Below are 22,306 nucleotides of genomic sequence, written 5' to 3' on the forward strand. Positions count from 1 at the left end.
AGCCTGTGAAGCGGAATAATGTATGCAGCACTGTTGTCAAAGAGAGATGGCTAGCAAACCTATGGACCAGCGTTAGCCTTGTTTTGATTTGTGTGTTTTTTTTCGCAATGATGGTGATGCACAGAGAGCCCGAACATCTGCCAGATATGTGACTATTATTAGATGACCTCTTTCTTAATAGTTAGTGAGCTAGTTTAGCATTTTAAGCTAGTTGAACCAAGCTATAACGTTAGCAACCTTCTCCACACACTGACTGACACTGCTGCTAACTCTACTCAGAAGATGCAACAAAATATAGCTACTAAAATACATATGCTTGTTTTTATCGAATGACACCATTGCCGCCTACATCATGACTGAGAGAGTCAACAAAGCCAAACACCGGCGGAGTTTATCAGTGTCCAAGAGCAAGAAGAAAGGAAATGATAAAGCTGGGGTTTCTGCCAGTGCTGCAACAACTCCAATTACCTCCTTCTTCAGCAACCAGCCTCCACCTAAGCTGGCCTGCCCTCTGTGTGGCCAGTTGGTACCAAGATACAGAATCAATGAACACATTGATTTGCAATGTCAGAACTTTGAGAGAGAAAACAGTGCTACCTCAGCAAGCAGTAGTGTTGTGCCAAGCGTACAGCTGTCACCCAAAAGGAATCCCACAATGTCCCCACAACTGGATCCTTCATCGGTTCAAAAGGAAGAGATCAAGGAGACCAAGACCAGCCCTTATTTCAAAAAGAATAATTCCCAGCAGCCGCCACGGGAGATACGCAGAAGGTCTGTGGTCAGAACAATTGACCTGGGCAGTCTCTCCTCCAAGCTATCCAGGAGGTGTCATAAGTTTCCTGAGAGGACACAGACACAGGATGAGCGTGTGCTGGCTCATCCTGACAGGGAGAAAAGCCCAGAGACTCTGAGCAGTTCGCAGAAAGAAAATCTCATTCAGAGTTCAGACACAGAAGATTGTGTGATAGTCACTGACCTGACATCAAGTGCAGCAGCAGATCCCCCATGTTTAGAAAGAGGAGACCGTCTTGAACGTGAAGCATCTAAATCAGAGACCATCCACCGACTGGTTTCTCCAAAGCTGGCTGTTTCTCCTTCCTCCAAACTAACAAAGAGAAAAACGGGAAATCCTTCCAAAGGTGGGGTGTCTGCTTTTAGAAAGAAAGCAAGATATGAGAGGAGCAGCAGAGAGCCAAAGGAGGCCTCGTCTAGTGAAGGTCTAGTGGAGACAGCTGATATAGACCAACATAGAACTGAGGAACCTTCTACTAGTTCCTGTGATCCCCCTTTGAATTACAGTTCAGAGGAAGCACATGAGAGAAGCACTGCAGCGATCAACAGTGATACGCTGGCAAAGTCTGGCACTGATAAAACCACCAGTGAGAAGGATGTAGAGCACTCTCATCCCCCAAGACTGCCCTACTACCTGCGTAACTTCCGGACAGTGCTGGAGGCCGTGTTGGAGAACGAGGACGACAGGGTGCTGTTCGACCAGGAGGACATGTCACTTGTACACTCTTTTGAGAAGCTCTCAGGTACGCTGAAATATCCACCAAGCATTGCAATTTAGAATCTGTTATAAAGCTTCCTTACTCATGCATTTTTTCCTTTCTCAAAGTCATGGGGCAGAAGCTGTATGTGAGACTCTTTCAGAGGAAACTGAAGTGGCTCCAAGTAAACAAACTGGATTATGAAGAGATCTGCAGTGACCTGGGACCTGTTGCTCAAGAGCTCGCTCAAAGTGGCTTTCTGCAGACAGGTAAATGGTCCTTACCATATTTTTTTTCACATCACTTATGCAATATCACTAACTCATAGCTAGCTTAGCTAACTCATAGCTGAAACCTAATAAACTATTGATATTCCCAGTGTTCATTAGTGTGGTACTGGAACCTGTACATTCAGGTTCTTCCCATTATTTATTATCACTGGCTTAATTACAGTTAATGATACTCATGTTGGTTACTCATCTTTGCACTTTGCACTGTACTCTTCTGCATTGAATTTTTTAGATATACTCTGGACTCTACTTCCTGACACTTCACACCTCCTGAATGCTTCAGAAACTCTTCTTACTTAAACTCTCCTACTCACACTTGTAATTTCATCATATTGTGAAGCCACATTTTGACACACCTATAATTTATGAAGGAGATGGTATCCTTAATTGTACAATAACTCAGTGACAGAATTTGTTGCTGAAATAACTAGTGCAGAAAGAATAAGTCAGTTAGTCAATTCTCCATTTCATATCATTATAGATTGAATACATTGGCTAGTCAGACTAAGTAAGCAATTATAAGACATCACTTTGGCACTGGAAACTTGTAATGGGCATTTGTCATTTTTACATTTTGTCAACATTTATCGACATATTTAACATTTATTTTTAATCGTTTGATTCAGCCCTAGAAATAACACTTCCAGTTGCTCTCAGCTCGCACGTTTTTGTCAGAAATGCAATTTTTTTAACGTTTATTTTTATGATATTTCTGGTTTATTTGATAGTGAATGGTACCGAGAGTGAGAAAAGAAAAATGGGAAAGAGAGGGGATGACATGTGACACAGATTGAGAGTGTAACTGGCAACATTGGAAGTATGTAGTGTGCCCCTCAGCCTGTCTAAACACTAGACATGTGTACTTTATCTAGTTCTCTCTTGTTAATGCCCACTCGTGTAAAAGGTGTTGTTGCATATCACAGAGAGTGACCTTCAGGACCTGGGGGAGGCTCTGGATCTTCTGCCTGCTCCAGAACTCAAAAGTCTGGCTAAGACTTTCCACCTGGGTGCCTCTGGGACTCAGAAACAGCAGCTAGTGGATGGGCTTCACCGTCTGAGCAGGCAGAAGTCCTTCTTCACTGGTCAGAACAACATCGGGGCTGTCATCCTCAAAAGGTGTGAAGAAAAGTTTCCTTCGTCACATACATTATGCTCAATCACAAAGCTAGTATTTCAGTATTTCTCCTCTCTGCTCTTACAGAGCGAAGCAGCTTGCAGGTTCCTGTGTGCGTCTCTGTCGCGGTCCTCGGGCCGTCTTCTCTCGCATCCTTCTACTGTTCTCTCTGACAGACACTATGGATGAGGAGGAGATGGCGGCTGGTGGACAGGGCCAGCTCTACACCATCCTGCTGGTCAACTCAGGCCGTCTGGCCTTCCCTGACTACACAGTGCAGCGCAGTGCCAAGCTGTTCCAGGACAGAGACGACCTTATCAGGTGAGAGCTACTGAGGACAGGGCTCTTTCAAATGAGCTTATTGTGTTCTATACTAGTAGAATAGATAGGAATAGAAAAGAAATATTCATCTATCTGTCCATCATGCCAGATATGAGGCGTCCATGCGAGCTCTGCAAGAGGTGATCTCAGCCATGCAGGCAGGCCAGTGGGAAGAGGCCCTGGGATTTTACACCAGTGCCAAAAATACCTGGCAGGAGCTGAGGACAATCTGTGACCTCAGGTGGGGACCTAATAAATCATATTCATTCCCACCTGTTTATTTGTATTTGGCTAAAACATATATGTAATAAGTCCTTAGGAATTATTTTTATGTTAATGTTATTTTTGCGGTGGGATAGTCACCAGGAGGAGCTGCCTGTGTTCCTGCGCAGCTTCACCACAGGATGGGCGTACGCTCGTATCCTGTCCAGGGGGGTGGAGATCTTGCAGAGGCTACGCCGCTATGAGGTTGGCTGACCTCATCTGCACACACGCACACACACACAAACAAATTCAAGTATATATGAAGTTGTTTGCAAAATTATGTCATATGATGTTATGTCTTTACTGTTGTGTTGCAGGAAGCAGTAGAAGAGCTGCGGTCCTTACTGGCTCAGGCTGTTTACTGTCCTGACAGCCGGGGACGATGGTGGGACAGACTGGCACTTAACCTTCACCAGCACCTCAAACAACCTGAGCAAGTCAGTAATAATATCAGCGGCAATTTCCTTCACCTCTACAGAGATCATTTCAATGATTATCCCTTTGCGTTGGATTGTGATCCATGTAGGTTGCCCATAATTTTCATTTGCTGGACTGTGGTCTTTCCCCATCACTACCAGGCTATTAGTGCTATCAGAGATGGGCTGTCAGACCCGCTGGTGCGGACCGGACATCAGCTGTCTCTTCACCACAGAGCAGTTAGGATGAAGGAGTCTGCCAGCTTCAAGAAGTATCGACTGCAGCTCAGAGACCTGCCCGCTATCCACATCAATGATGTTACACATGTGAGTTTGCACAAGATGTCAAGTTGTTTATCTAAATCATTTGATGAGTAGCAAATAATACAAGAAGAATAGGAAAATAATTCTGCACTGCAAATAAAAGGCTAGGACAAAAAAGTCTAGTTAAAAAAAAAAAATGTATTGCAGAAGTGCATAACTTAAAGGTGCAAGTGAAAAATAAATGTATGTACAAGTTCTTTTGCACATATATTTATATATTTATACTCGCACCTTTAAGTTGGGCACTTATGAAGAGAACTATTTTCCTTTTTTTCTAGTTTGCAATAATTTGATTCTTGCACCTGCCTTAGCACCTGCCTTACAACCAGCGCAACCAGTATCTTTCCTTTTGTCTCTGTTTATCAAATAAAACAGCCATGACTTCGTGTTTGTACTTTTGTCTGCAGGTGACGATCCGAGGGAAATTGTTTCCTCATGAGGCCGGCATGGGGAAATCTGTTTTCCTCATGCCAGCAAGTGAAGAGGGTGGAGAGAGTGGTAATGCCACTGTAATGTGTTCTGTGGAAGAGCTGTCTCTAGCACATTACCGCCAGCAAGGCTTTGACCAAGGTAAGCAGCTTTGCTTCTCCTTCTAAAAATATTCGGGTATTCTTTGTTCACTGTAAAAATATAAAAGTAATTTTTTTTTTTTATCATGTAATAGGGATCCATGGGGAGGGCTCGACATTCTCTACTTTGTTCGGTCTTCTATTATGGGACATCATTTTCATGGAGGGTATTCCAGATGTTTTCCGAAACCCCTACCAGGTACAATAAGCTCTATATACTGTATGTAGGTGTGTGGGATATCTTTGAATCTACAGTATGCACGCTTCACACCTCTTCCTTCCCCCTCACAGACTTGTCCACTGGACATTTTCACCGACTGTTTCTATGAGAACAGAAAAGAGGCGATCGATTCTCGTGTGCAGTTACTTTGTGAGGCGTCTGTGGAGACTCTGCATAGCATGTTGGAGGATGCCTGGACCTCCCAGGAGGGTAAAGTGTGTTCGCTGGTCAGCTGGGAGCGATTCTCTTCTCTTCAACAGGCACAGGTATTCACTGTCAACCTTAAAAATGTCTACTAAATATTAGAGATATAATGTTTTTCTCAAATTATGATAGATACACTTGGATAGATAATGAGGAGTAGATGTTTTGCCATTTCCTCATGTCATATCGTTACATGGTAATAACATGACGGTCTGTGTGAATGGATGTTGGCAGGGTCTGGTGTCCTGCCTGGGTGGAGCCTTCTTAGGAGGGATAATCACACGGATGGCAAAGGACTACAGACACTGCCGTGCAGGTTTGCCTGACCTGGTGGTGTGGAGCAGCTCCAACAACAGCTACAAGGTGACATCACATCACATCCTGGCTCTTTGAAATTAGATATTTTGCATACCTGATGGTATGGATTGTGCAGCATGCAATGACGTGGGATGTTTTGTTGTTGTAGCTGGTGGAGGTGAAGGGGCCCAGCGACCGGCTGTCCCAGAAGCAGCAGATCTGGCTGGATGAGCTGCAGAAACTGGGGGCCGATGTGGAGGTTTGTCACGTGACTGCTACTGGAGCCAGAGGAGTTCGTCCTGAATAAAGAGACACCCCAGAACTGACAGACGTGGCTTTGCTGCTAATGAATGAAAGAGTGTGGTCAAAATAATGGAAGCATCAGCAGAAAGACTCTCAGCAAAAGTGATTTTTTTCTGGTATCTGATCCTGCAGACCAGAGGTTAAAGTTGCTGCTTGTCACAGTTGCAAATTATCATCTTGGCCCTCCAACTTGTTGACAGTGGTGGAAAACATTTCAAAAACTGCATTTATCTCCCACATATCCACAAAGAAGTGCACTGTGGGATGGAGGTCAGCACTGAGATTTGCCAGTAGTAGAATATTCTTAGCCCTCTTACAGATAATTAGAGCTAAAGCATGGCAGGAAATGGATCCCACAGCAGCACATAACTGTTGGTGTTTCCTTTGCTTTGGTAACACTATGTTCACAGGATCGCTGGTTGCCAAGCAACGGAAACTCACATTTTGTTGGCCACTGATGAATTATATGACAGCTCTATGAGTTTGTCATGCAAGTAATTACTGTGATCATGTGCCTATAAATATGCAAATGGTTATGCTGCTACTGTACCTAAAAAAAAGAAGAAAGAAGAAATTAGGGACCAAGAAAGAAGAAAACCGTATGTCATGGTACTCAAAAAAACATTCTGGCACTGGGCATCTAATCTGGGCTGTTTTGTCATATAATAGGTTAACATAATCTGTCATTAAATGTATTGATACAAACGAAATAGAAGAAGCTGTTGTTGATGTGAAACTGAAATATTAAAAGACAACTTTGGTATTATTTTCCTGTTCTCTGATATGTCTGTAATGGTGGAAAAGGATTCTCTTATGGCTGAAATCTGCTTTGATTGCCTGGGCGTAATGTATGTAGGCCTGGATGCATTTGGGGGAAGGGATGCCAATCTCTGTTGTGCGTCTGACGTCATGGCGTTGAAGAGAGGGGAGGCGATGAGAGGAAGCTGCAATAAACACAGGGCGTCTGCGCCTATCTAAGTAGGACAATAAAGTGATAACGGTATCAATGCTCTAACAATGGATTTGTCAGATATGCTTCTCCTTAAAGTATTCCTCTTCGTATACTTGCTAAATTACACCCAAGGTGAGTGAGGCGACTCCAGTGAATTTGTTACAAGTGCTGTTCAATACATGAAGGAACTGAGGAGCTGAAAGGTAGCGCGAGCTAACACAGGCTAGCCAGCCAGCTAGCTAGAGAGCTAACATAGCGGAGCAGGGCCTGCTTGTTATGTAGAGGACTGCACCCTTTTTGCTGGATTAGTTCTTGCTAACAAATGATAGACCAGCATAAAAGTTGACTTAGATTCGTTCAGTTGATTGAAATAGACCGATATTGCGTAGTTATTGCCAGATGCTGTCATCAATTTTATTGTCAGGTTTGTGTCAGTTTGTTATGGTGCAAACAGCGCCGACAGCCATTGTTATGAGAAGATGGAGATGCCGACTAGGTTAACGTAACGTTAGCTTTGTGCTAATGCTAGCTGCTAACGTTACCAATTCTGACAAAATTGCTAAGTTTACTTGTATACCTGCGCTATGCCAATGTTGTATGTGAAACATCAGGCTTGCTTGCACAATTTCGTGATTCGTGTTGTCACTGGCCGACGTTGGGTAGCTAGCTGAGGTTATTCTGCCAATTAACGGTACAATGCTTTTGGATGAAATACTTTAATAACTGCGCTATTGTAACTGCAAAATACCGTATTGACTTATGTATACACCTGTAATATGCGGCTACTGTGCTCTTAAACCTTCTTTGTACCAATGAAATGAAATTGTGTAACGTTACAGCGTCCCTCTACTTCTGTTTTAAGTCACAGTCAGTTGTTGTGTCCATATTTATCCTTGGTAAGCCGAATAGTTGTCTTGTTAAGATATAATTACCTTGTCAAACTGTTAGAAGTAGCAGTTAAAAGTTGTTCTTCATGTAACGGTACATTCCGTGTGCCATAAGCAACCTTAGAGGGCTTATATACCAATGCTCCATCGCTTAATTTCGTTGCAGCCATTAATGTTGTTTTGTTTAGCTTTTGAGTAAATCTGCTATGGACACATTTTCAAATGCGAACGAATTGACCACGAAAATCAAGGAGATCTTTGTTGAATGTTGACAGTGATATTTGTGGTAGGCCTAGTAACTTACTTGAAAAATTAACTTACTTCAGAATAGTCATGGCCTTCATTTCTCATAGTCACCTCAATGAAAAATTTAATGTTCATACTTAAATATTTCATAATGCACTGAGAACTAGCTGAAGCCTGGTCTACTTTCCCATCTTTTCCATAGTAACAATCCTGTAATTATAGCTAGCTAATAATATGTCCAAGAAATTCCATATATCTTCTGTATATATTTCCTTTTGGTTAATTTTGTGTGGGGCAATAACTTGATCTCACAAATAGGCCTAAATGCTCAGTGAACACAGTCAACACAGTAATTTTGTTAAGGCGGTTTAAGCCCCTCTGAAGGTTGCTTACTGGTTTTTTTTTTCTCACATGGAGTTTGTTAGGCTTTATTTGAGTGTGGAGTGATTGGTGAAATGGGTGGAGGTAAGGTGGATATTGTGCTCAAGAATCTTTTCCTCGGAGCCCACCACCCACTCTTCCAGTGGCGAAATAATTATGTCATGACGCTTGGGGCTGTTGTTGAGCAGAGATCCAAAACTGGCATCCATTTGGCTTATATAGAATTTGCTGAATTTTAAAGCACAAATCATATTGGCTTCCCATCAGCATCCGTCATGTTCATCCTGCCTGATCACCCACCTAAGAATTAGCATGTGAAACATTTTGATCTGTTTTTGGTACCTAAATGCCAACATGTAACTATTATGCCTCAGTCTTTCACGTCTAAAATGTAGGCTAGTTGTTATGCCTGACACACAGTGGTACTGAAACAGATTTCTTTAAGGTTTAAATTATCCATCGCCAAAATATTTCTCAATACGTGAAGTACATTTCAGTCTATCTGCCATTAAGGATAGTGTGTGTGTGACAGAAATACCGTGACACAGAAGCTGTTAGAAACTTGTGGACTTGGATTTTAGTGTTTTGTCCCAACATTAGGAGCCTAATATTCTGTCTGTTCTAGGTATGTTAGACCATCTATAAGCTGATTTCATGTTGGTTTCAGAGTAGTTCACACCCAGGTTATACAGTATATATACACACACATCTTTTTTTCCCCTCCATTATTCAAGTAGCCTCCTTTGGTTACAAACTCCAAGATACAACCAGGAATGTATAACAAAAAGATTATATCCTTAGACTTGGGTTGTCTGTGTTGGATTTCATAAGGAGGCTTATATTTTCCATGTTTTTGGTTTTGACTTCTTCGCACAGGTCACTATGGGAATCCCCTGAGCAAGTATATCCGTCACTATGAAGGTCTGTCCTACGACACAGAGCTTGTGCACAGCAACCACCAGAGAGCCAAGAGGGCACTCTCCCACGAAGACAAGTTCCTTCATTTAGATTTCCACGCCCATGGAAGGTTTGTCAGTTTTCCTTGATATTAGCCTGAAGGGGAACTTATTTAGCCTATATATTTACCTATCTAACTATGTATGTGTGTTTGTTTGTGTATTTGCAAAGCTTATTCCATATCCCTACATTGTTTGTCATTAGAGGCAGAGACCGGCCCTAACAGAGATTTGCAGTTTGATTGAAACTTGCGTACATTTAATCCAATTTCTTGAGATCATAGTCCTCGTCATGGGGCTTGATCCGGCACCTACCTTTTAAAACGCTGTGGTGGTGGTGGTTTGATAGAAAGTATACATTCTCCATGGGATGATCGACCCAGTCAAGACCATCTGGCTGGGAGCTTGGCAGAGGCCGGGGCTCTTCCTGCCTGTAGCAGGTCCTGCTGTTCCCAAACTCAGATGCTGCTTAACAGGGGAGGGAAAGGATAAAAGCTGCACAAACAAACACAAGGAAGGAAAATGTCTGTTCCTTTGAAAAGCTGAAGTCCCTCTGCTTCTATTGCTTTGAATTCATAACAAGGCTAAAGATACAGTTTCATCCTGACATTTTCTTTGTACCACACCATTCACCTTTCCTTTGCCTACATTCAAAGACAAGTGTAAATGTGCCTGAATAAGCTGATATCTTGCTGCTTAAGTAATGAATAGAGTGCTTTAATCTGGTCTCTTGCACAGATATGTTTTTAAATTAATTTTTAATAGGCCTATATACTTTACATTTTTTTCTTGAGAAAAAGGCATAACGGAAAACAACTGTGGTTCATGAAATGTATGTACAGCTTGAATTTTGTTTGTTCATCCGGTAACATATTTGTGTAACACCATGCCCATATTTGTCCATATTTAGCAGATCTAAAATGTACAAATAGCTTCCCTTTGTTGCAGTTAAGCTCGTTGCTTTGCGCTGACCTTGAGAACACAGAAAGTGCCAATGAACAAATACAAAATAAGCACTTTAATTTGCACTTGCCCACACTTTAAAATTAAATCTGTGTAGGTGTTACATGAGACCCAATGCTAAGTGTAACTTCTTTGTTTCCTTGCCATATTTTGATCAACAGGAAAGTGCCATTGTTTCAAGATGTCGTAATTTTTCCGTTGCTACTCTTACAAGATAAAGACTGCAGTTTTTTCCCCATAATGTAACCGAAAATAGCTTAGATGTTTTCTTTCTGCTGAGCCATTGCCCTTGCTTTCACCCTGCTTTTTCCCTTTCATTTGCATTTTCCTTTTCCCCAAAGTCAGGGTGAGTATAGTCTACCTCCCAGTGATGACAAATTCAGATTCACACCCAAACCCAAAGGCACATTTTCAGTGTGACATGAATAAAGGGTCAGAAGACAGTTTTAGGAGTTGTGGAGACAAACTTCTTGCATTGTTTATACACAACACTGCTGTCCTGTGTTGTAATCCCAAAATTATTGACTCACAGAAACAGATAGACAAACTTAATTCACTCTTGTTTATCTGTTGTCACATTAAAGTGTCTTTTTGTTTTGCCTATACTTTTATTTCTTTCATTTCAGGCATTTTAATTTACGAATGAAGAGGGATACCACCTTATTTGCCCAAGATTTGAAGGTGGACGTTTCAGGACAAGAGATTCCTTTTGATACCTCCCATATCTACACAGGAGAAGTCTATGGTGAGACTGTGCGATTAGTGACGATGATATTTGTGTGTTTGTTTTTTGTTGTTGTTTTTTTTAATTTACTATGAGAGTGTTAAAAAAGAAAAGGAAGATACTGTGCAAGGCTTTTGTTTTCTAAATGTACTTTATCTGGAGTTACAGTCTACGTCTCTGTTAGGTCTCTGTTAGGTCTTTGTTAGGTCTCTGTTAGGTCTCTGAGACCTGAGACGGATATCTGAGCTTGTGAGAGTCCTCTGACACCAATTCATTCAAACCTTTATTTATACAGGGAAAACTCTCTGAAAGCAAGCTCTTTTCTCTCTTAGCCTTCTCTTTAAAAGTTACAATTCATACAAAGGAAGGTACAAATAAAAATAGAGATGATAAAATAAATACATAAACAAGAGTAAAAATCATTAATAATAGGTTAAATGCAACATACAATTAAGGATACAGTGAAAATGTTTAAAAGCAATCGCACACAACTTGTGGTAATGCAGCAATAAGAGAGGGGAAACTGTGCGTGTGAGATGAGAGTACTTAGACTGAGGGATTCCTGTAATGTATTCCACATATGAGGCACAAAATAGCTGAAGGCAGATTTTCCTGTATTAGTATTAATCCGAGGAGTTTCTAGGAGAAGATTATTTGAGGTAAGAAGTATTTTGGTAGCAGACGACCAATAACTCTACCATGTGGCTCCCCAGGTGAGAAGGGCACCCTGAGCCACGGCTCTGTAGTGGACGGCAAGTTTGAGGGCTTCATCCAGACGTACCACGGCACCTACTACGTGGAGCCTGCTGAGAGATACCTGAAGGACAAAGACGTGCCCTTCCACTCTGTCATCTACCACGAAGACGACATTAGTGAGTCCCCGGCAACCCCAGCAACAGAAATAAGTCTACGGGCTGTTTTCTGTTAATTGTACAGTATGTTTGATTTGATGCAAGCATATGTAAATGTGTGGTTGGGAGAGTGCGAGCATAGGCCAGCTGAGCTGATGGAGGCAGACTGGTGTGATCCCCCCCAGGGAACAGAGATACCCGGGGTGCTCATTAGCTGAGTAACAGGATCTTCCTCTCAGGCTACATGGCTCAATTAAGCGGTCTTTACACTGTTGGTACTGATAGCGAGCACCGAGCACACTTCACTACACAGGCATCCCCTAATTTCAAGTCATCTGTGTACATATAGTATGTGGCTGAGAGGCAAATTAAACAGAAATGTGAGAGGAATGGCTAATGAGAGCGACAGGAAAAGTAACGGCTCACACAGCAATGCGAGGCTCAAGTGGCGTGTAAGTACATCCATTAGCCGATCGCGAATAGTGCCAGAAATAGAGTGACTCAGGGGGTTAAGTAGCTAACATTGTCTCCCATAATCCTAACAGTGTTGTGTCTCCCTCTCTCACTCAGACTACCCACACAAGTACGGCCCAGAGGGAGGCTGTGCTGACCACTCAGTGTTTGAAAGGATGAAGAAGTACCAATCCTCTAGCATGGAGGAGCCACCCAAGGTGAATTTACACAGTAACCCCTGAACAGCTGCCAATTAATGCGATATCTAACGTGTTTGGTTTTATTTTTTATTGTATTATCCCCATCATATCTTTGTATGTGATATACAGCGGCTTCGGAAAGTATTCAGATCCCTGTACTTTTTCCACATTTTGTTGTGTTATGCAAACATTTCTAAAAACGTGTTTTTGCTTTGTCCTTATGGGGTATTGTGTGTAGATTGATGGCAAAAAAATAAATTAAATCCATTTTAAATCAAGTCTATAACACAACTTATTTATCTTTGTGAGTATTTCTTACTATTCTTCTTTACCTTGTGTATGCTGTGTATATGACAAATAAACAGACTTCACTTGACTGTACTTGACAACAAAGTGAGGAAAAAGTGAAGGGGTCTGAATACTGTATGCATATATTTTTAGCAGCATAGGCATTCATGAATGCATTGCATCTGGAAAAACGTGGCCTAAAAATACTGGACATTATTTATTTAGCCACTGTTCGTCTCAGAATGCAACATATGTTTTATTTAACTGTCCATTTCCTGCTCTCCATCTCCTTTGCTCCCCACACCAGGAGCTCCATACTGAGGAGGCTGAGGCCGGCTCCAGTGACCCCGTGCTGCTGAGGAAGAAGAGGATGGCCCAGGTTGAGAAAAACACCTGCCAGCTTTTCATTCAGACTGACCACCTCTTCTTCAAGTACTACAAGACCAGAGAGGCTGTTATCGCACAGGTAAGACACAGTCATGGACAATCAATTCACACACACACGCACTGTGGTGCTGTTAGAATCACAATTAGATCGACTTGGGTACAATCAGTGTACAGGAATTTGTCGTGGTGACATTGGTGCAGGGGCATATTTACAACGAACACAGTAACATAAGAACATAAAGGTAGAGAAACAGCAGCACCTCTCATTCAGAGCAATGGCAGACCTTCAATAGAGGGAAGACTATCCACATCAGTGCATATATACATTCAGCGTTCTCATACAGTATGGTTGCACACAGTAGTGATTGATTGAAGGCAGCAGTGGGATACCTCAGGCTCCTAAAACTGTGCCTAGATACTCGCAGTAGAAGCTTTTTCTTCTTTCCAGTCTGTGAATAGTTAGATTAGATTAGATAGACTTTATTGTCCCAAAGGAAATTTGTCTTGGATACAACAGTGCCTGCTGTATAAAAAACACATAAATACACATTATCTTCCACAATTGCAGTTGCCCATCCATAAAAACTACATACTTACTTCATACACAAATACAATACATGCATGTCTATACACATAGTACATACAATAGTGTTGTGTCTTGTCTTGCTGTTTCAGATCTCCAGTCATGTCAAGGCTATTGATGCCATCTATCAGGGCACAGACTTCATGGGCATTCGCAACATCAGTTTCATGGTGAAAAGGATCAGGGTGAGTCTGTTGTTGGTTGGTTTTAATTTCATGAATAGCGTTAACTGTACGTTTTAGATTTGCTCGTTGTCTTCCCTCTGACTTTGTCGCTCTCCCCTGTGTAGATCAACACCACCAACGATGAGAGGGATCGGTCCAACCCGTTCCGCTTTGCCAACATCGGGGTGGAGAAGTTCCTGGAGCTGAACTCGGAGCAGAACCATGACGACTACTGCTTGGCCTACGTCTTCACCGACAGAGACTTTGATGATGGGGTGCTGGGTTTGGCCTGGGTGGGAGCACCCGCAGGTACTGAAAGACAGCCGATGTGCTTTAGGTGTTAATGTGCTGTGATTGACTGCAGCTGCCAACAATGAGTCTTATTTTTCAAGCAAGATATGAACAAATTCTTCCATAACAGATGAAAAATATATCTTATTTCTTAGGCTGGGCTGTAGGCGAAGCACCATACATTGCCCTGGGGTTTAACGCATTGCCAGTTTAACATTTTGAAGTAGTCCATCACTGGTCTTGAACATGAGATTAGTATTTTTTATGATATCTCAAGACTGTGTTAAAATACAAGGGTTTTCCCGAGGTGTGAAGTTTAGACATTAAAAATAAGTTTGACCAGATGGTGAGTGTTATTTGCATGCGGTAAATGCGGTTTATCTATATGCGTTTCTCTTTGCAGTTTCAATAAGGAAAAGAAATAAAGTAGTAGTTTTTCCCCAGTATCAACAATATAACAAGCAATTGCTGACTGATTCAGAATGTTATGAGAGTCTATTGTGGCTTTGCATATCAACTCGGAAAATGCGCAAATGTGGTTTACCATGAATGATTCCCAGAGGTTTTAATTATGGTCTCGATCATATATTGGTTGGGCTTTCTTACTGATGTGGTGAAGTGAGAGAAACTGAAAATGTAACTAGATATTTTTTGTGCCACATGGCTGAATTTGATGTTTTTATTGAACCCTCTGCACTGTGGAAATCCTTTATTTAAGTTGGGAGGTTATGTTTCCCCCGTCTGCAGTGCCAAAAATGTGGAGTACTATTTCATTAGGGCTACAGTTTATACACAAATATACAAACAACATGTAAACACGTTGATAAATGAGGCACATTATGTTTTGAAATAAGGCGTTATGTCATTTGTACATTAATTGAACAATTCTCATGACATTAGTCTAATTTTCCCCTGTTAATAAGCTAAATTCTTCACATTTCAAATGTAGCTGTGTTTTCTGTTGGAAGAAGGTTCGCTCTAACTTTTCCTTCTAACTTTTCCCTCTAACGTTTCCTTCACAGGGAGCTCGGGAGGAATCTGTGAGAAAAGCAAGTTGTACTCGGATGGAAAAAAGAAGTCTCTGAACACTGGTATTATCACTGTACAGAACTACGCCTCCCACGTTCCTCCAAAAGTCTCCCACATCACTTTTGCACATGAAGTAGGCCACAACTTTGGATCCCCGGTGAGTTAGTTAGATATGCCACACTTATGCATGGTGAGAAGGGCTTTATTAGGTTTGTCCTCTCTACATCTTTTAACCTGTGATTTTTTTCTTTTTCTTGCTCTCAGCACGACTCTGGATCTGAGTGCACCCCAGGGGAATCCAAGAGCCAAGACAAGAAGGAGAAGGGCAATTACATCATGTATGCCAGAGCTACGTCAGGAGACAAACTCAACAACAATAAGTTCTCCGTCTGCAGCGTGCGCAACATCAGCCAGGTGCTGGAGAAGAAGAGAGGCAACTGTTTTGTCGGTAGGTTTTATTCTGGAAGTTGGTAAATTAAACCCTTATCCTAACTGTCTATATTGAAGTTGGTTTCTGACTTAGACGTGCAAATTCAAGCCACATCATTAGTCAGATTGTGCTTTCCCTGTGCCAATGACCTGAGGTGATTTTAGGCCCAGTGCTCTATTTAGAGAGTTGATCCTGGCAGCAGCATATCAGACACGCCTGAGATTTGTGCTCTTATACGGACCAGTTGACAAGATTTTTGTTTGGGTTTACTGTTGTGTTGGACAGTCCCATGAGTCTGTTTCAGACTCTCTTTGAACCCAGTTTGTTTTGTTTGCTTGGGCGTTGCAGCGACTCTTATATTCTGTTTGACCAATATGGGTTTGGTTTAGTTTTGTAGTGAGACTTAACAGTTTTCATGTCTGATTTCTCTTATATTTTCTAGCTGTCTGTACAAGATGTTTCTGTTGTACTGACAGTTTTTGGGGAACAGACATCATGAGTGTGTTTGCTTTCCCAAACAGAGTCTGGCCAGCCCATCTGTGGTAACGGCCTGGTGGAGCCGGGAGAGGAGTGTGACTGTGGCTACAGCGATCAGTGCAGGGACCAGTGCTGCTATGATGCCAACCAGCCTGATAACAAGAAGTGCAAATTAAAGCCCAACAAAGTCTGCAGGTAAGCTATCTGGATTCAACATGGATGTGATGTGTTTTTTTCCCCCGTCAAGCTTTTTAGTCACTAACTGTTTTAGTGCTCATTATTTCAGCTTGTGTTTTCCTGACCATATTTCTGTTTCATTCAGAAGATCTGCTCATGTATTTGTGATACATCCTGGTTAAACCCTTGTCTCTTTTTTCCTAGTCCTAGCCAGGGCCCTTGTTGTACTCCAGAGTGCACTTACAAGGGTCGTAATGAGAAGTGCAGAGAGGAGTCGGAGTGCGCTCACCAGGGCATGTGTAACGGAGGCACCGCCCAGTGCCCCACCTCTGAGCCCAAGGCCAACTTCACCGCCTGCCACGGGGAGACCCAAGTCTGCCTCAACGGGGTGAGTGTCTACTTTATACCTGGAGGAACCGTGTGTTATAGCAGCCTTATAGCCATACCAGTCAGTGTTTGATCTGGCCTGTCCTCGTGTTCCTCCCCCGCAGGGCTGCTCCGGCTCCATCTGTGAGAAGTACGGGCTCGAGGTTTGCACCTGTGCCAGCCAAGAAGGCAAAGACGAGACTGAGCTTTGCCATGTGTGCTGCATGGAGAAGAGTGAGTCATCTGCCTTTTACACCTCCACTGTCAAATTTCCCCCATTCAAAATCACCCCATTTTGAAGGCTTATCTGGATTTTTTTTTTTTTTTAAGTGCTTTGGATTTTCAAGTCAAGTCAGATTTATTTATATAGTCCTTCATTACAAAAGCATGTCTCAAAGGACGTAACAAAGACAAGCCTACCTAGATTAAAACACAAGGAAACAGAACAAAGCACCCTAACCCATAAGATAGCATACTGGAAGACATAACAGGCTGACCTAACCTACCGAGCCTAACCCAACCTTAGACCCTCAGTGGAGATGAGGAAAAACTCCCAAGAAAACCTTATTAGGAAAAGAAATGGAAGAAACCTTGGGCGAACCAATTCATTAAGAAATCCCCCACCAGGACGGCTGAGCGTGTGTTAGGTGCCGGGACATTTTGTCATTGCCTTTTGATCTTGTCACGGTGACTAACCGGCTGTGACTCATTTCTTTACAGTGAATCCCAACACGTGCAGCAGCACAGGATCAGAGCGCCTGGCTCGGTTCTTCAATAAGAAGGTGACCACCCTGCCAGCCGGCTCGCCTTGCAACGACTTCAAGGGCTACTGTGACGTGTTCATGAAGTGCCGTCTGGTGGATGCAGATGGACCGCTTGCCAGGCTAAAGAAAGCCATCTTCAACCCTGAGCTCTATGAAAACATTGCAGAGTGGATTGTGGTACGTATCGACCTCTGGCTGAAATCTGATTCCAACCACTAGATTCGTTTTTATTACGAGGTGTTTGTGTATTGATAGTGGTTTTGTGTTTCATTCTCCTCTCTAGGCCCACTGGTGGGCAGTGCTGTTGATGGGTATCGCCCTCATCATGCTCATGGCTGGCTTCATTAAGATCTGCAGTGTGCACACTCCCAGCAGTAACCCCAAACTGCCCCCTCCCAAACCACTTCCAGGTGAGTCTAGTTATCGACAAAGAAAGCGTGACATATCCAGGGAGGGGAACTTTTATTTATAGTTACATTTTAGGCATTTAGCTGTCAAACAGAAACGTGTCAGCTTACAATGTCCAAAAAAATGAAACAAAATCTACTTGAATTAAAATGAGTTGAAGACATCTGAGAGGCTTCTTCAGTTCTGCTTAGTGCTGGGAAATTCCCCGGCATTTAACCTCTGTGGGTGATTCACACCATAAAATCACGTGAGAATCACTAAGTAGAACTGATGAAGCCTCTCAGATGAGCGGCGAAACGTCTTCAACTCTTCATTTTAAGTCCAGTGGATTTTGTGTTTTTGTGTTTTCTTCTTCTTTCTTCTTACTACCTGGATGACTGAAATTAATGTACACAGACATCAGCGTACAATGAGTGCAACAGTGGAATAAATTTAAATTCCTAGATTAACAGATTGCAGAAGTCACAACCTTTGAGCTCTTACAATATTCATGAGACCTTTTTTTTTTTTTGAGAGCAATCAGAGGATTCGACATCCAGCGTTGAATTCAGCATCGATCTATAAAATAACAGACTTGCGTGTATCTAATGGCCTTTCTCCCGGCAGGCACTTTGAAGCGGCGGCGAGCCCAGCAGCACGCCAACTCCCAGGTGCAGCACCAGTCCCAGCACCCCCACTCCCACCAGCACGGCCACGCAGCCCACGCCGGCCAGCGGCAACCCCAGAGGCAGCCTCAGCGGCAGGCCCAGCCCCAGAGGCACCACCGTCAGCCCAGAGAGAACTATCAGATGGGCCAGATGAGACGCTGAGACCCTGGGCCCCTCCCCCCTCCCCAATGCCTTGGCTCCTCCTTGTGCCTACAGTGGGAAAAAAAAGCGTCACTCCATCCAAAGAAAAGCCTAACATGGTTGTCAGTCATCATCTTATCCTCCATCCAGACGGACAAAACAGACGTGAAAAAGAGAAAACATTCTATCTAGCAACTTTATTGGCTCTTTGTGGAGTGGACTCAACCATCAGCCATTTCCAAATGCAGTGCGGTCTGGCATCTTTTTCCACCATTTTTTCTTTCTTTTTTTAAGGAGTGCCAAGGAGTTAAGGAATCATGTGTAGCTTTAGTACATTATGTGATGTGTTTTTCGTTCTATTGCAACGTCTTCTTGAGTGACACGCCCGTGGCTGCTGGTGAATTGTTCTGTGCTTTTCTTTCGCCATTCTAGCCAGGAATGAGAGACACTCAGTGGGGATTTGCGGCACTTTTGTGATTTACACATTTCAAATGGCAAAAGACACAGGCTCTGGTCTCTCGTGCAGACAGTCTTCTGCATGTGACTGTACAGATTAAGTGTATCATAAGTGAAAACAAACTATTTCTTCTACTGTAAATGTATAATTCTTTACTGTTTTGTTTTTTTTTGGTTAGTGCTCTCAGGACTCTTAACACATAAATGAAGGTATCCGTTGTGATGAGTTCCTTGGACGCTGTCGTTGAGGATTTGATGCCAGTCAAGTTCTCTTTGCAGTCGTCCAATCAGGTGGACCTCTTACAATTATGTTAGGTTGCTAGATTTGGAAGTTGAACAACAAGGTCACCATATCCCACTTTTTGGCCTTCTTTGTTCAAGGTCCCTCTTTTCATCTGATATTTTTTTATTGTCTTGCTAACATCTTGTTCTGATCACATCATGTAACAAGCTAGATACTTTATAGAGTCATGGGAACAGAAAGGGAAGATCACCTAGTCGGATACACCTTTATCGTCTTTACCGATTTGTTTTTGATAGTGAAGAATGAATAACCACTAACTGAAAAATTATGATTCTACCTGTTCAGATATGAAGACAAGGGAAAAGCGAAGGCTGCCGTGGCTTAGTTTAGAAGTGAGAGTGTATAATGTTATACAGCTAGTTTACATGGGTGTGGAAATAAATTTAAAAATGATTCCAGTGTGGATGTACAAAAAAAATGTAAGATTACATCATTCTATTATTCTTCAGATAATGAATCTAAGAACTTTTCAATGTGGGCATGCAGACACATTTATTAAATGTGACTATTAATTGACAAAGGTCTGTAATATTTGTATGTCACAACTGATCACTTTTTTGCTTTGACAGCTGTTAATGTTAGTCTTAAAACAACTGGAAGGGATGGAGGAGTAACGTAAGGCAGTGGTATTGTCACACTATTCACTAACATACACCGCAGTGTGTTCACAGCTAGTGTCACAGGAGATAATTGGCGGTTTGTTTTTAAATCCACGTGCACTTATCTTCTGGTCAACATGGTGTCTGCAGGTGCCTGTTTCTTCACGGACCGAATCCCCTTAAGAGCTCATGAGTGTAGCCCTCAGTGTTAGTTTACATTAGCGTGCCATAAAACGTAAAACTTGTAGACCGCTTTTATCTCTCATAAGGATAGAGGAAGAGCCCGCGAGGTTTCTGGAGCCACTTTAAATGGATGAAGTCTCAGGACTGGAGGAGATGTCATTGCTGTTGTGGGATTGTTTGACCTCAGGTGTTTTCTTCCTCCCCTCAGAAAATGGATCCTGTTCATTGGTATCAACACTAACTGAAAGAAAATGGGTATCTGTACATGATGTATAATGGGAAAACTCTGTGATTCATTGCCTGCACCAAGCAAACATTTCACCCACCAACAGGCTTTGTCAGGTGGGCGAACAGCTAATAAAGCACAGGGTTTTGAGTTATATATTATGCACAAATATGTTTTTTTTCTGACTTTTGTTTATCCTGGCTTCATTGTTTTAATAATGCATGTAATATTAATATCACACCTCTCTTACTGTGCAAACTATCCCAATGGCTGTGGTAATCACGCACACATGGGCTCTGGAGGAGATTTAAAACTAGTGTGTGTCTCACAGTTAACAATTTATTTCACATGGCAGATGAATTTGGCAGGTGAACGGTCGCTATACTCCTCATGGAGATTGTCTGTACAAAGTGGAGCTGTTTTTAAATTTCATCTTCTAGGCTGGATCACTCCAGTTGGCCTGGATTATTTACATGTAAACTTGTACAGTACTTGGGAAAATTTGCATTTCATTTGAAAATGAAAATTACATTTTGATACATCTGTTCTTTTTTGTATTCTAATTCCAGAGTAAATTGTTCAAAGATGTTCATATGTGACAAACCTTCCTCTCTTCTAAGTTATTTATGTTCTTATATGTGCTAGTTGAAATGGGGTTTGCTTATGATACTTTCCTCCACCATCATCAATGGTAAAAACAATTCAGTGTGATGGAGTTAATGTTACATTCTCATTTTTGTCTTTGTTATCCTGTGGCATGGTTTGGGTAGAAGAGCAGAAGAATAATGCCTGTAAATTTACTTTCATTTTAATTTCGTAGTCTTGGTAAAGTTTTTAGATAAACGTGCACTGAAATGTCCAAATTGAGTTGAAATGTTGTAGGTGATGTAGGCCGAAAGAACACAAGATTAAAAAGTAATACTACTGTCTGATTTTAATGTTCACTGTGTTTTATACAGTATCGGAAATTTTTGTTCACTTTGAACATTTTTACTAAAAAAAAAAAAATTTCAAATTGTATTGTGCAAAGAGATGTAATTTTTGGAGTACTTGAAATGCATTAATTAAAAGACTCGTTCAAAATAAACTAGACCCCTGTTTACTGTCTCTAATGTGTGTTCTGTTTGCCTTTTCCCATCTGTTTGGTGCAGTGTTAGCTGTGAATACAGATGTCTCCTGCAGGGAAGGGAGCAGGAGCTACTTAAAAAACTGACCTGAAAATTGACCTTTAAAACATCGATCTGCCAACTCACAGCGATTGCATTATGTTTTACATTTTTAGGTGTTAAGCTCTTTTTCCAGAGTGACTTATAATGAGTGCAACAATCACCAGCAGTACAAGTAATCAATAGTAAGGAGGGCGAGGGTCAGATCTACAGATGATTCTTGAGTCTCTTGAATTATCATGTATGATAGAAGTGTGAGGTTAAGACATAAGAGCTGAGGATGAATTATAATGTCTATGGATGGACATTCAGCAAAGAAGACAGGAGTAGAGTGAAGGACAAGAAAGGTCAAATGTTTATCTGCCTTTCCTGAAGGGCAGGGTTAGAATTTAGGAAGCTGTGTACCTGCTGAATTTATCATTCATAGTGTTAAATGCCTGTGCAATAATTCATTAGAGGTAAATTCCTGTGATGTGAGCCTTATTCTCTTTGGTAAACGCAGTGGGAGAGCGTCCAAGGCGGTTAGAATTTAGGAAGTGCATTGCTGCTGCTGAATTTATCATTTATAGTGTTAGATTCCTGTGAAGTGAACCTGGTTTGCTGTGGTAAATGCAGTGGGAGGGCGTCCACAGCAGAGGGAGCAGCTGACGAGGGGTGAAGTGTTGGTATCAGAGGTTTGTTTCCATCTGCCTCCTGCCCTGCAGAGCAGCAGCAGCCTCTGCTCCCCGGAGAGTCATCAGCATCAGGACCACACAGCCACTGTCACTTCCCTTCATCTCCACTGTTTCCATAAAA

General features: G+C 42.1%; 2 protein-coding genes across 3 annotated transcripts; both read left to right on the forward strand.

The window, feature by feature from the left end:
- The first annotated feature begins 134 nt into the window (after positions 1-134).
- On the forward strand, positions 135-6,557 carry fan1 (FANCD2 and FANCI associated nuclease 1). Of its 2 annotated transcripts, none has more exons than XM_071896691.2 (13): positions 135-1,535; positions 1,619-1,759; positions 2,704-2,896; positions 2,982-3,215; positions 3,325-3,456; positions 3,575-3,683; positions 3,797-3,916; positions 4,058-4,222; positions 4,627-4,789; positions 4,884-4,987; positions 5,080-5,274; positions 5,447-5,575; positions 5,679-6,557. In XM_071896691.2, the coding sequence occupies exons 1-13, from the start codon at positions 353-355 to the stop codon at positions 5,814-5,816; spliced, it is 3,006 nt and encodes a 1,001-aa protein (XP_071752792.2). In that variant the 5' UTR covers positions 135-352; the 3' UTR covers positions 5,817-6,557. The 2 variants fall into 2 exon arrangements, with proteins under 2 accessions (XP_071752792.2, XP_078139318.1); XM_078283192.1 differs by having other exon boundaries at positions 3,608-3,683.
- A 206-nt stretch (positions 6,558-6,763) lies between these two features.
- On the forward strand, positions 6,764-21,274 carry LOC139909509 (disintegrin and metalloproteinase domain-containing protein 10-like). The gene is made up of 16 exons (XM_071896639.2): positions 6,764-6,896; positions 9,155-9,305; positions 10,824-10,942; positions 11,635-11,793; positions 12,343-12,443; positions 13,021-13,179; positions 13,776-13,868; positions 13,973-14,156; positions 15,161-15,324; positions 15,432-15,615; positions 16,119-16,269; positions 16,456-16,639; positions 16,743-16,851; positions 17,338-17,558; positions 17,665-17,791; positions 18,396-21,274. The coding sequence occupies exons 1-16, from the start codon at positions 6,830-6,832 to the stop codon at positions 18,596-18,598; spliced, it is 2,376 nt and encodes a 791-aa protein (XP_071752740.1). The 5' UTR covers positions 6,764-6,829; the 3' UTR covers positions 18,599-21,274.
- The last annotated feature ends 1,032 nt before the right edge of the window (positions 21,275-22,306 follow it).

This window comes from Centroberyx gerrardi, chromosome 4 (assembly GCF_048128805.1).
Source record: "Centroberyx gerrardi isolate f3 chromosome 4, fCenGer3.hap1.cur.20231027, whole genome shotgun sequence".
NCBI lineage: Eukaryota > Metazoa > Chordata > Actinopteri > Beryciformes > Berycidae > Centroberyx > Centroberyx gerrardi.

Excerpts from the sequence above, each read along its gene's own strand:
- fan1 (XM_071896691.2), top strand. The coding sequence starts at position 353 with ATGACTGAGAGAGTCAACAAAGCCAAACACCGGCGGAGTTTATCAGTG. Across the intron at positions 3,684-3,796 it reads AGAGGCTACGCCGCTATGAG|GAAGCAGTAGAAGAGCTGCG; the intron begins GTTGGCTGACCT and ends GTTGTGTTGCAG. Across the intron at positions 4,988-5,079 it reads TTTTCCGAAACCCCTACCAG|ACTTGTCCACTGGACATTTT; the intron begins GTACAATAAGCT and ends TCCCCCTCACAG.
- LOC139909509 (XM_071896639.2), top strand. The coding sequence starts at position 6,830 with ATGGATTTGTCAGATATGCTTCTCCTTAAAGTATTCCTCTTCGTATAC. Across the intron at positions 6,897-9,154 it reads CTTGCTAAATTACACCCAAG|GTCACTATGGGAATCCCCTG; the intron begins GTGAGTGAGGCG and ends TTCTTCGCACAG. Across the intron at positions 17,559-17,664 it reads ACATTGCAGAGTGGATTGTG|GCCCACTGGTGGGCAGTGCT; the intron begins GTACGTATCGAC and ends TCTCCTCTCTAG.